The 14,445-nt window shown below is 44.4% G+C and overlaps 1 protein-coding gene across 3 annotated transcripts in view; it reads left to right on the top strand.

Annotated features, from left to right (window-relative positions):
* Positions 1-14,445, top strand: part of LOC126279690 (ras guanine nucleotide exchange factor P) — a 564,449-nt gene that overhangs the window by 277,681 nt on the left and 272,323 nt on the right. For all 3 annotated transcript variants that reach the window (XM_049979700.1, XM_049979701.1, XM_049979699.1), the window contains one exon: positions 3,226-3,463. In XM_049979700.1, coding sequence (XP_049835657.1) covers positions 3,226-3,463 — 238 coding nt within the window. The remainder of the gene's footprint in view (positions 1-3,225; positions 3,464-14,445) is intronic.

Genomic DNA, 14,445 nt, shown 5'->3' with positions numbered 1-14,445 from the left:
AGTTATCCGATGTCGCTTTAAGTACATCGTCCGACAGTCCATGAGCTGAGCTTATAGCATCCGTCATAAACATATTAAAGGTAACCTAAAGTTACGCCTGGAACTCCTTTTTTCTCCAACAGTCCACGAGCAACATGCCATTTGGGATCCAGCGTCACTTGCATGGGGCACGTACAACCCCAAATCCAGGTTTTCAACCACCTGCCAGTCCGCAGCTCGTGGTCTCGAGGTCGCGTTCTCGCTTCCCGAGCACGGGGTCGGGAATTTGTATGAGTGTTCATAACTACGCAGTTGAAACCAAGCAGCATCATCATCATTAACCACCTGCCACCATGGATACTGCAGAGGCCAAGAGTAATTTTGGATTTGGTGCAGTGCAGGAGAGGTGGTACTCCTGCATATGTTTTTAATATACCATTTTATGACATTTTAACTGAGAACCACAACTCTACAGCTGTGTTTACGAATGCATCGAAACAGAGAGACCCCCGTTGTTTGCTCTGTTGTTTCCCCTGATCGTATCCTCAAGGTCCGACTGCCTCGAGATTTTAGTGTCCTCGACGCAAAATTATATGCGATCTTGTGGGCACTGGAGCAGATGAGATCTACTTCGAGTACAAAATTCCTTGTCTGTTCCCATTCTCCGAGAGCCCTTCACTCTCTACAACGCTTGTACCCAGCAGATACAGCAGTCCAGAATATCCAGGATGGCCGAGCGGTTCTAGGCGTTACAGTCTGGAAGCGCGCGACCACTACGGCCACACGTTCGAATCCTGCCTCGGGCATGCATGTGTGTGATGTCCTTAGGTTAGTTAGGTTTAAGTAGTTCTACGTTCTAGGGCACTGATGACCTTAAAAGTTAGGTCTCATAGTGCTCAGAGCCATTTGAACCATTTTGAATATCCAAGACGCCCGCCTCCAATTACAACGGCTGCGGATGGAGGTATCTTTCTGCTGGGTACCAGGGCGCATTGGTATTGCGGAGAATGAAAGAGTGGATGTCACAGCTAAGAAGGCGTGTCGTGATCCTCCGTTATTTCAGTGTGCCATTCCGCTACATGCTGTCACCTCGCTGTTGAGTTATATAGTCATGCATCGATGGGAGTAGAGTGGCTGGAACTGACAGGTAATAAGGTGCATCTCTTAAAGGCCACTATGCGGCCATGGCCTACCTCCTTTCAGCCACGAATACAGAATGAAGTCGTCCTTACTTGACACAGTCCTCTGACGCACAGCTTCTTCCTCCACCGTGAGGACACTTCAATGTGCTTGTGGTGTACAGATCACTGTGGGCCACATTTTACTAGACTGTTTCATTTTCGGAGCAGGGGGCGGCTGCAGATTTTCCGGCAGTTCTGCCCTGTATTTTAAGTGACAGTGAAATGAATTTGGTTAGCGTTATAAGGTTCTCTAATGCGACGAAATTCTTTCAGAAAAATTTAGAGAGGTGTCCTTAATGTGTTAACAGGGTGCCCGGCTCACAGAAGGAGGTTTTTTTTCTTTTCTTTTTTGAATGGTCAGACCGTCACATATACCTGTGCCGTATCTCCTCCGTCGTTTTACTTCCGTTTCATTCCAGGTATAGCAACTTTCTCTATATCTCCTTTGTTTTACGGCGCGTGATATGGAGTGATTGTTTGGATCAACGTAAGTAAGGTAGGAGTGAGTGAGTGTACGTATGTAGGTATGTACGTGCCACTATTTTTAGCCCTTCTACACATACTCGTTTCTTTAAATTTTTGCAAGGGCGCTGATAACCTCTTTGTTGAGCACCCGTGCTCCCCAGAAACAACAACAACAATAATAAAGTTGCGCTTTCTGACACTGAAGGGCCAATCGGATCCGACCGAACGCCAAGTCATCATCTGACAGTGACGTCAGTGGATACGGTATCTAGGGTCACGTGTAAGCACACGGCTCCCCTGGTATTTGTCAGGTTTCTTGACCTTGAAATCGATATTACTCTGCCAAGAATCTCATCCGTTAGTCTCACGAGGCTGACTGTAGTCCCGTCCAATACCACCATCAAGGAGAAATCCCTGCAAGTCCGGGAATAGAATTCGGCCGCACCGCATTGCAGTCAGCAACTGCCTGCTATTTAATCTACGAGAAACGAAGTATGAGAATTTCAAGTTGGAAAAGAAAGGTTAATAGACAGCTGCATGTTGTAGCAGTCTGGACGACTAGTGCATTGCTCCCCTCCTTAGTATGAATGGCACCTTGGACCGAGGTCTAATAGACCTCCACTACTGTCTGAACCCTGGGCAGATGATGTCAACCCACTGTAGTTGTCTCCAAAATCGAACTTTTTGCAAATAGCTTTGTTAATGACCATACCTTTTGCTTTCTCCTTCTCTATGTCATAGAGTATTATTCCCCAGTGGTGCTCAGCTCGAAGCACACAAATCGAGTGGATGTAGCCGTTACTGAAACCTTGAGAGTGAATACTAGGTATCTGAAACCAACAAACAACCACTGAAAATTTTATTTCCTTGTTTATATCCCCCTGCTAGATATATGGCGACATGTGATTACAATATGTGAGAAAAGAATGGCAGAATTCAAAAGTATTATACTCGACGCGGAGGCTGATGGGAGCAGCTGTAAATGGGAAATGCCTTTACGGTAGCTCCCATCAACCGCCGCGCCGAGTGTCAACTTAGTTTGCGCGAAGTGTGCTTTGGCAGTGAGCTCCACCTGGAAAATTAAAGGGGAGGAGTAGTGTGCTTCATGACATGTAGCCTTGAATAAAGCAACATCAGCATGTTGAGAGAGAAGGTGAATCAGAAGTAAGTACATTCCAGAGTGCGTGGTAGCTACAGATCCCGCCACCACTCCATCCCCTTGTCTCCTTATCAGACATCAGCTGGAATAGATGTGGGCGATCTGGAAGTCCTGAAAGACCAATCGGAAGGTTGTTATTGGGTGAGGATGGAGAAACCACTCCACAAGATGCTCAAGTTCTATCCTGTTTCCTGTACATACAGCGACGCCTCTCGAGCTGCCGATGAGGGAATTGCTGTTATTCGTTTATGGACATATCCTCTCTGGACTGTCATTGAGACATTTTGATTAATTTTGTGGTTTTACCATCGTGTATTTTTGTAGCTCGAGACGTTCAGCACTCTGACAAGAATGGGGTACACGTTGTCAGAGTAACCCCAAGGACCCGAAGAGATAAGGCTTTTAGCACCTCCTGAAGAGGTCCTCGGCGTCCTGTTGCAGACGCAGGCGATGGCGCTGACGCGCGGCTGCAAGACTCCGCCGGCGCCACCGCCGCTGCTGCCGCCCCCGCGGCCGCCGTCTCTGCCGATGGGCCGGCTCGAGCTGTCGGCGCCGCCGCCGCCGCCCCCACCGCCCCCGCACCAGCCGCCCGCCCCCTCCTCCTCCAGGTCGCCCACCCCCAGCCCGCAGCTCGACAGGGACCGCGACTCGGAGCACGACAACGGCAAGCACGCCTCCGGTGAGTACAACGCTGAACAATCACTGCGCTCCCACAGCACAAGAATGAGGACAAGGCGGTCAGAGAACACTACCTTCCTATGTAGTCACGGCAGCAATCCCTAAGGGCGAGGGAACGCATTCCTCGAGCTGGTGATGTCCGCAGATCTCCGCTTCCAAGTCGTCGTGTCCACATATTTCCCGATTCCGCTTGTAAATAACAAGCCCCCAAACGTTCAATATGTATTTACAAAACTTCATTGTTAGTCCTTCAATACACTGACGCCACCACCACACTTTCATTAGTTACATGGGTACTTCCATTTGACAATGCGATTTCAAGAAGCCAACACGTCGAAGGCGTTTGTTTGTATTTTATTGACAATGGACGTAAAAAAAGAAGATACGTGAATGATGGAGAGAAAGGAACAATATTAATCGTTCAGAGTTTATCGGAAAATATTATATCACGGGACAGATTATGGTAGGAAAACATTGTAATTGGAGAGGAAACTTCAACTGAAACAAGGTAGTGAGTAACTAAACCTTTTGATGGCAGGAAGGTCATTTGTATGATGTTTAGTGTTGCACTATCAGTAAACGCCAACAGTACAACTCTCATACAGACCTACGAAGCAACTGCACTTGTGGTGCAGTTATGTTTTACTTAATTGAAGATAAGTAAACGAACATTTTTTTGGTTGTGTGATTATTCGTATAGGATATAAGATCCGGCTGTTATGCAGAGCACTGTTTTTTCAGGTTGACCAAAAATGTTTCAGCACTTCTGAGTCATGATCAGTGAGTTTCCTTGACTCAAGACTGTGTCTTGAAGAACGAAAACCAACTGATGACGGCACAGATGTTCTGAAACATATTCGGGTAACATGAAGAAAGTGTTTTGCATAACATGCGGTCCTTATATCTAATACGTTTTACTGCAATCACGGCAAATGCAGGGGCTGCAAGTCCAAAAGAAGAATATGTGTGATTGCTATTTCGTATGGCTAGAAAATCAAGGCTAGTATAGAGTAGTATGCAAATGTAAGCAAATAGCGACTTAATTAAAATTTTGAAATGTTCGTAGTATGCAAATGTAAGCAAATAGCGACTTAATTAAAATTTTGAAATGTTCGTTTTCCTAAAATTTAAGAACGTCAACAACATTATGCTGCTAACTATAGTAGTCATATATTTTGTGTAGTTGGTTCTCTGCAGCTTTGAGTATTTGAAAAACGAGGACGTAATCGTCTGAAAGCTGCAGCACTATTTTGACCTAAATCAATCGGCACCCGACGTCTAAAGCCCAAAGTTGCGACGAGTGCTGTCTGCAAGCAAGTGCGACGATAAAAAAATCCTTCAGATGTTTGTCTCCAACAAAGAACTGTTGGAACATCTGAAATTCAAGTGTATTATATATCTCCGTAGTGGCTCTCAGCATATCAAAAATGTTCCCCATTTTTATCAGGGACACAGTTTTCTTGTTTTGAAACGGGTGGAATTTTTCCATCCGTGAAACAGTTTCAAACTTATCACGTCAGATGTCGAAAAATACTGAAATCCCTTAAATACTTTTCTGTAGTTGATCCTAAAAATACGGCACTCGCTAGGATCTTTCCAAAAGGCCGATGTTTTGTCCGTATGTAACTCTTACCATATATGAAGTTTAATGACCCTATGTCCGATAAAAATTCAGAAAACTGACAGTTGGTGTACGTCTCTTACGTATTTCTAAGAATATTTCTGAAGCAGTGAGTGAAAATTTGTACCAAGTCGGGGAATCGAACCCGTGTCTCCTACTTTCTAGGCAGGTACTTAGCCACTAAGCCAGCATTGGTATAAATTTTCACTCGTCGCTTCAGTCTATATACATAAAATCATATCCGTATGAGACCAGCAAAGTCTCTGAATTTGTCATTTGATTTGTATAAGCACCTGCACCTAGGTTTCAGGCTGGATCCTCCTTTCAGGTTCGACACTGAGGTGCTATTCCAGACAGAACATGAAGAGCCTCGGCAATTCTGTTCGTGTGTGAGGGGGAGTTTAAAGTAGACTGGGGCGACAGTCAGAATTTGGATAGAGGAGTGACGCATGCCAGGGTAATCCCTGCGGTAGTGTGAACCGCTGCGCCAATGTTGCTTAGTGGCTAAAGCACCTGCCTTGTAAGAAGGAGATACGGATTCGATTCCCGGCTTTGGTAGAAATTTGGACTCTCACCTTCAGTCTGTATGCATAAAATCATATCTGTATGTGACCAGCCAAGTCTCTGAAGTTGTCATTTCGTTTGAATAATGTTCTGTGAAATTTGCGATTGCATTATCTCGGAACTAAGTGAATTCGAACTTGCTAATATGGTGGATTCTTCCGTTACTAAGTCGAAGAGTCTGGCGTTTCAAGAGTCGTCATATAGGAAATTTATACCGCATACAGGGAAACCGGAAAACCACTGTCTGCTAAGTCACAACGTCGACGAAAGTGTGATGAGTGGTCGTGACCGACGGTGACTGAATAGGACTGTGATGAAAAATAAGAGGACAACAGCTTCCAAAGTCATTTCAGAACTGAATTTCGCAATCGCCAACCCTGTCAGCACCAAAACAATACGAAGGGGCCTCCATAAACTGATAGATTCAGGGAGAGGGGGGAATTCCAAAACCACACACAAGTGATGACCGTAACAGAAAAAAGTGGTGCCTAAGACATAATTCCTGAATCAAGGAGCATTGAAAAAAAGTAATTTTGTCGTAAGAGGCTTGTTTCACACTGTTTGCAACTTCTGGAGAGTCTTCCAGGGCGACTGTAATTAAACTTCCAAACCGCTGTACAAATAACACCACTGGTCAGAATGACATCAAATTGCAACGGAATATTATCGGAGACGAGGAAAAACGCACGAAAGAAGAAAAATAGATAGTTACAAAATGTAACAATAGATGGCGCTGTAATCATCATAATTTTATAGTGGTCGACTACAAATGACAAATGAATCGTACAAAAATGCCTAAGGTGTACGTTTGACGTTAAGCAAACTGTACTACTCAGTGTGCATGGGTGTACAGGTGTGATACTGTTAGTTACGAAAGCCCATCCACCACGGCAAGGTCATATCACATGGGATGGGAAAAATCGGTTTTTAGTTGTCCTGAGGATCAAAATTGCATAAAACGTATTTACCCATCGGTTTTTAATTGTTCTCAGGCCACAACCCGCGTAATAAGTATCAATGAAAATCAAATAGGATTATTAATTTCCTTATGACTGGCGCAAAACATGTTCAATATGCTGTCCACGGTTTTCCGCAACAAGTTGCAATCTAGAAACAGCATGTTCCACAACTGATCGAAGTGTTTCCAGGATCACGTTCAGAATATATTGCGTAGTGCGCGTCTTCAATGCAGCTAAATTTGCAATCGGAATACTGAATACGACTTCTTTCAGATAGCACCACAGGCAAAAGTCACACAGACGAAGATCAGGTGATCAGGACGGCTAGGCCGTAGTGAAATGGTGGCTGATAATTCTAGAATTTCCGAAACGGCGCTTCAGCAACTGCTTAACTGGATTTGCGTTGGGCGGAGGTGCGCCATCTTGCATAAAAATTATCCCATCCACACATCCACGATGTTGGAGAGCTGTAATGACGTGATTGCGCAAGACACTGTTAGCGCTTACCAGTGACGGTACAGGTAACAGGTGAGAAAAATACGTTGTGGTCTTGAAAATTACTGTAGCTGTGATCGACAGAGCAACATCGAGCGGAATCAACGTGATCTTATAATTATGCAAAATTAATATCGATGTTAATGGAGTCCAAATGGATTTTGACAAAAAGGAAAGAAACAATTTTGGTTCGTTGGCGATGTGCTCCACTCACAAACGTCTAGCTAATGACATAGAATAGGAAGAGTTAGAAGCATCTCCTTCGCTCTGTTTCTCTCGGTAGTCTATTGATTCGGGTCGTTAATTCAGATCATGCAGCATGTAACAGTGCAAGGGACTGGTCGTGATATTACTGTATCGATGTCTACTAGTCACTAGGTGAACTCGAACTGTTACCAGGATAATGAAACATAGTGGTAAGACTGCTCAGGAGCGTACTTTGTAAGCAGCATTATTCGAGAGACAGAGTGGGTGTTAAACGTGGGTAGGCAGCTAGACGGCAGTAACAGCTATTTAAAGGTGCTGTCTGCGGTCGAGAGCTGGGCAGAAGCGACTGACTTTCTGAAGGGATGAGTTCTGCATACGTGTGGTCTTCTCTAGTTTGAACATGGAGGGAGAGAGAAAGAAAGGAAGTGAAATAGGATTTCAGTCCTATTAAAGACTCACCACGGGCGAAGACGGGACAAAGACGAGGAAGCGGAATGGCCGCGTCCTTTATGAGACATCAACTCAGTATTGTATTTGTGTATTGTGTACTTGAACCGGAGACCTAGAAACGACGGCGAGGCATCGTCCCGCAGTAGCCTTCAGTGGTTCACAACCCCACAACAAGCCACAGCAGTCCACCGAACCCAGTGTTATGGTGTGGTTCGGCCTCCAGTGGACTCCCCCCGAGACGAGTGTACCCCAAATGTTTGCGTGGTAGAGTAATGCAGTAATTATGGTGTACGCGTACGAGGAGACAGTGTCTGCTCAGAAATCGCCGATATAGCGTCACTGAGGCGGCATAAGGGAAACCATCCTGCATTCGCCGAGGCAGTTGGAAAACCGCCTTAAAAACCATCCACAGGCTGGCCGCCACACCGGATCTCGACTCTAATCCGCCGGGCGGATTCGTGACGGGGCCCGGCGCGCCTTCCCGCTCGGGAAGCAGCGCGTTAGACCGAGCGGCTAGCCGGGCGGGCATCAACTCAGTATTAGTCTCACACAATTTAGGGAAGACACGGAAATCCCAAATATGAACTCTGGACGGGGATCTGAACCCCGCTCTTTCTGAACGAAAGAGCATTGCTGCGCTCGGTCTCAGACTTAGATTCAAGAACCATTCTTGAAGTAAGTCCGGTAATTTCCTGTGGATCAAATCAGGTTGAGAAATCATAAACTGGAGAGATTTCCGCTCTACAAACGCAAGTACCGCTTCCAAGCCTGGGAACGGTTCTCGACACGCACGCTGCATTAATGGCTTGATATGAATCGTTACAGGCGGCAGTTCCATTAAGTTTCAAACGTGAACGTCTCGTCAAGACTTCTAGACCAGGTGTTAATCATAGAGTTAGCACTCAGTGCTAGTGAGTGCTGACTTCCGTTTGATTTTATCTTCTGTTGCACGATCTGTGTGCGCTTCCGTATAACGACTCTCATTTTCTTGGCATGCAGCTGAGCGGAGTATTTTGAGTTGCAACACAGAAATTACAGAATTTATCTAGTATCCATAAATGTACTAGGTTCTATAAACGGAGCGTAGCTTCGAATAGGTCGCACTTTTTCTTTTCCCTCATTGAAATGCTGCAGACTAAAATTCTTTGGCATATCAGATACGTACTGAAACGCAAAGTTGGTAACAAGCCAGGGAAGTCAAATAGCTGTTATCCTTTCAACGGGAACTTTAACCTTGACATAAAGTAGGCTTCGTCAGAAGTCAGTAATCTATAAAAAATCTTAATGTGTAACATCTAATACTTCGGAAAAAAGTTGACACTTATAGTGGAAACTTGCACAATTTTCGGATTTGTACTGTTAACACATAGCTAGCACACTTTAGGAGCGCTATCAGAGATAATTTAATGAAACGCAGTTTTTAGCCATGATAATACGTGTCTTAAATATATGTAATACAGTCATTCACATGTATCACTTAATTTATATTTTAGAACATCGTAAACGACACGTCATTCATATTTAAGGAAAACACTTGCGCTCTGTTTTTCACTAGGATTACGCATTATTGAAATATTACTGACTGATTTTTCCATTTTCTTTAATAACGCAATATTTGAAACCAATGCAAATCTTATAAATAAAAATTACTCAGTTTTCGAAAAAGGCTTATAAAAATGAAAAATTCTAGTTCTGTTCGTATGGTTAACTTATATTTCCGTTTTTTACTCGGTCATTAGTAAGAAATAAAACACTTGTAACAAGGCGAAACATATACCGAAAAAAAAACTGTTCTTCACAACTCAAATACCGGTGTAGGTTTAAACTGTCTGTCCTTAATGTTAGAGGGGTCTGAAAAGGAAACGGCCCATTTCCTTCTCTCTCCTCCCCAACGCGACTCTAAGGCCTTCGTCGAAGAGTCGTTAAAATGTAATCTTTTTTTCTGCTAAGCAGTATGTTCTCACCCTAGTATCACGTAAGTAATAGACATTCAGAGATATCACAGGCGGGAAATTAATTATTTATCCTCCAGGTGTCGACCCTAGCACAGCTACATAGTTAGAGACTGGGAGAAACCCGAGAAGCTGCGCAGTTTCGTGGCGGGCGTTATTGACGTGGGACGCTGCAGATCATGATGTCGTGCCGCTGAACTTCTGTCGAAACGAAATTATTAAACCGGCTGAGAGCTGTTAACGCAGTGCGTGAGATCCGTACCGTGCGGGCGATTATAACGGGGCGGAAGCTCGGCGAACGTCAGCGAGATTCCTATCTGGGAATTACGAGCGCTACCAGAGCGTGACGCGCTGCCGCAGGAACAGAACAGAACGCAACTCGGCGCGCCCCCGGCGTTCGGTAACCAGCCGGGCACCGGCGCGAGGCTGCGACAACTACGGCAGCCCAAGGCGCTCCAGGGCGGTGAAGTCGGGGGGCCGTGCGGGCACGGAGCACCTGTCTATTGGGCAGCTTTCGGGTGTGGCTTTGGCGAAGTAGGTGTCCCGGCTGTTGTCTCAGTTGAGAATCTGAAGGTCAAGAAGAAATGAGTTACTGCAGTTGTAACTGTAGAGTTGATGGCGATACTGTCAGTGGATATTAATAAGGAGTGCGTCCGCCCTTTGCCTTCATGGCGACCTGAAATCTGCTAGCGACATTATCAGTGAGGTGTCTGAGTGTCTGTGGAGGAATGGCAGCTCATTTTTCCGCAAGATCCAAAAATCGAGAAGAGTGTTGTGCTACTTGACGCTGGGGTCGGGAGCAAAGTCAGCCTTCAACGCCACGCATTTCTGTAGTCATTACTAAGTGACGCTTGTGGTGGTATAAGGAGCAAGGCAGCTGGACAGTGGATGACTGGAAACGAATAGTTTGTAGTGACGAATGCCGCTCTACCATGTGGTAATGCGATAGAAGGGTTTCGGTTTTTGCGAAAGCCTGGTGGAAGTTTCTGCCATGTTGTGTAGTGCCAGCAGTGTAGTACGGAGGATGTAGTATAGTGCTCTTTTATTGCCCTTAAGAAAACGTTAAATGCGCTACGATATGACACGTTTTATACCATTTTGTACCGCGTACAGCAGAGGAGTGGAACAATCTGGGCCAATAGTGCCTTGATGAACTTTTGGATAATATGCCACGACGATTTCAGGCATGCATCAATGCAAGAGGACGTGCTACTGGGTATTATAGGTACCGGTGTGTACAGCAGTCTGGACCACCACCTCTGAAGGTCTCGCTCTGCGTTGGTACAATATGCAATGTGTGGTTCTCATGAGCAATAAAAGGGGCGGAAATGATGTTCATGTTGATCTCTCTTCCAATTTTCTGTACAAGTTCCGGAACTCTCGGAAACGAGGTTTAGCAAAACTATTTTTGATGTTTGTATCTGAGTGGCAAAAATTTGCGGTTCAAAGTCAGGCTCCACTCTAGTCGTCAGTTCATAGTGTTGTGGCACTATGATTCTTCGCTTTTGTTTTTAGCAGATAGTTGCTAAAATAATAAAAAAGTTGTTATTAACACAAATAATGGCAAGTAAATCTGTATTATCCGATTCCCACGCCGCAGATCGAATTTTTTTTTTCTTTTCGATCTGAAAGGTTAGGTTAAAAACATTACTGGCCACCGTGTGTACTTAATGGTCAGTCTCATAACAGCTCTTGGGAGACGACCGGTAATCTATGTGATGAGTTCAAAGGCATTTTGTAGACACTTAGCAGCAGAGTAAGAAAGTAAAATTCGAAATTTTTGCTGTGAACAATTAAGTTTGGGAATTTTGACGGCAGCCAACAATTTTCTCTTTCGGCTCGAGTAGCAGCAACTATGCAATTCGCATTAAATTTTTAACTATCCAACATTTCCTTAAACTGCTATGACAATTGGACGTGCGTTGATAAATAGATCATAAGCAAGTATCTTGAATTAAACTAACGACATAGGCGTGTTTAATTCATTTCGGTGGCTCAGAATTCCCGTTGTGCACATCCGTGTATATTCGAACCCACGTCAGTTCTTGAATTTTTTCCACTTTTTACTATTTTTCTTTACTTCATTGGTCGTAGAGATAATTATAAAAGCTTTAGCATCCCATAGCATACCACTGAAAACATACCATACTCTCCGTTTTCCGAGCGCTCTAGACCAGCGCTGGACAAAATTCTGTGTGCAACAACCCTAGGCGATGTGAATTACATTGTCTCCTATCGTTTACTTTACTTCAGGTGTTTCCACTGGGGACGATCCTATAACGAGCCCCAACGACCTCCCTGCACGCTGAGTGAAAGAGTGAACCCACTTTTGGAGTTAAATAACAAGTCATTTAATCTGAGGTTTCGCTTGGAGAAAAGCACTGTAGAGCAGTTGGAATTAAGGCTCAGAGACTATCTGATGAAAACAACCAATCAATGACAGAATGTGACTGTTGCTGTTAATCTTAAGATTTTGCGCCACAGGAACTCTTCAAATAGTGGTTGGTGATCTGTTTAAAGCAGACACAGCGGCAGCTTGTAGAGCCATTCATAAGGCATCTGTATTACGAGAGAATTAAAGTCAATTTCTCCATGGCTTTACATTGTTGGCCATAGTGACTTTACCTGTTTTTTTAAATGTATATATATATAATTTCCAGCAGAAAATCTACCTCGTATTGAGAGAAGTTTGACGTTCCCTCGTTTTTCTGTTTACTTAAGGTTATCGCACACCTTCGATAATGCATACTGCATATCTACGATGTACGATAAATATCTGCGGCCCGCCGGCGTGGCCTAGCGGTTCTAGGCGCTTCAGTCTGGAACCGCGCGACTGCTACGGTCGCACGTTCGAATCCTGCCTCGGGCGTGGATGTGTGTGATGTCCACAGGTTAGTTAGGTTTAAGTAGTTCTAAGTTCTACGGGACTGATTACCTCAGAAGTTAAGTCCCATAGGGCTCAGAGCCCTCCTTAACGTTCATGCCACACAGATTTTTAGGCTTAGCTTGATGTGAGATCATTTCCTGTCGTAACCTAAGGTTAAATGCCTTATTCAGTGGGTTCTTGGACAGGTACAATATTCTGGCCTATATCGGTTCCCAAAATGTCTTCGTTTCTTTTTCTCCACCCATAAGAAGCACCCTTAACTGGTGACGATTACATTAATGAGAGCTCTATGTGGACTGTTTGCTGAGAAAGACGTTTTCAGCCTGTCTGCGACTTGAGTGGCTCTTAACCACATCGCATCAGACCTCACTTGCAGTTTTTCTGTATCATTGCCTATGTGCTTTCGTTTTCGGAAATTTTGGAAATCTGTGGTAAGGTCTTATAGCACCAAACTTCTGAAGTCATCAGTCCTTACTCCTATACACTACTTAATCTAACTTAAGCTAACTTACGCTATGGACAACACTCACACCCATGCTCGAGGCAGGATTCCAACCTTCGACGGGGGCAGCCGCACGGACCGTGATAAGGCGTCCTAGACCACGCGGCAAACCCACGCGGCTCTTTTTCGGTACTGGACTTATAAATACAAATTGACAGATGCATAATGCTTTTTGGAATCTGTTTTTATAGTAGTACTTTTGCTCAGTGACAGGTACCCCGAAGTGTTGTCGAGAGATACGTCGCTGAAGCCGCCAGACGCCGCTTCACTGGTAAGCGCGGAGCGCTGTAGGATTGGGGAAGCCAGCAAGGTGTCGCTCGGCGGGCGGATAATCCGTAGAGAGCTATCGCCCGATTTATCGACACGCGGATCCGGCAAAGCGCGGCCGCTTGTCCCGAATTGCTTGCATCGGATTTCCAGTAAAGAGAAACTTCGCTGCGTGTCTGTCCCGCAGGCGGAGGGGGCTTTGGCGCCTTTCTGCAGCTTGCAGCTATATATCACTGCACAGGTTATTACTGTGGTTGCAGTAATCGTTCGCACATAATGAACAATAGACTACTTTAGTAAAGACTATACGTTGTAAGAATGCAGAGTTGTTTACAATTAACGCTCCTCGTAGTGTTTGTCAATTGGCTTAGAATAGAAATTGGTCTTTTCACGTCTTAGCAGATACTCAATTGTAATTAGGCTACACTTCAAATTTTGAAAGGTTTTTTATTATTTCATGAGGCTGCTGACGTACCCAGCTGTATAATCTGCTATTGTCAGTGTAATGAGAATGGCTAAGGTTCTTCGTTTCTGCGCCAGATAAAACCATCAGTAACGCGCGCGCACAAATATATATGTTACTCTAAATGTAAGAAAAATACTTAATCTCGTAATATCATTCTTTAAGTGGAACTCAAAGACATATTTCTAAATAATTTCCTCAATTCTTTCTGCGCCAGTGTTTTTAACGTAAATCGCTTCGAATTTTGCTTTCGACGAGTGCTTAACGTCTCTTGCAATAAACACGCGTCACGCTAAGCAGGAAGCCATTACATTAGGGTTGTGTTACGTATATGAATATACGAGGTAGATACTTGTGAGAAACCAGTCAGATTAGTGTTAGAATTGGTGCTTGGCTACTACTTGATTCATTGTTTTGAAGGTCTTCAACTTTTCAGCATCAAGGGCTTGCCAACATTCAAGTCTCGAGGACATAGTAGTTGTTCGTGCTTCCATGTCTTAATCTTGCCTTTAGTTTTTCATTCAATACACTAATAAATGTTGATGTAATAGTTTTAGCAAATTTATGCAACACGTGTTTATCTTCTGCAGAACACACACATATGATCGTCCTCATA

This window comes from Schistocerca gregaria, chromosome 1 (genome assembly GCF_023897955.1).
Source record: "Schistocerca gregaria isolate iqSchGreg1 chromosome 1, iqSchGreg1.2, whole genome shotgun sequence".
Taxonomy (NCBI): domain Eukaryota; kingdom Metazoa; phylum Arthropoda; class Insecta; order Orthoptera; family Acrididae; genus Schistocerca; species Schistocerca gregaria.
This window is presented reverse-complemented; position numbering and strand designations above follow the sequence as displayed.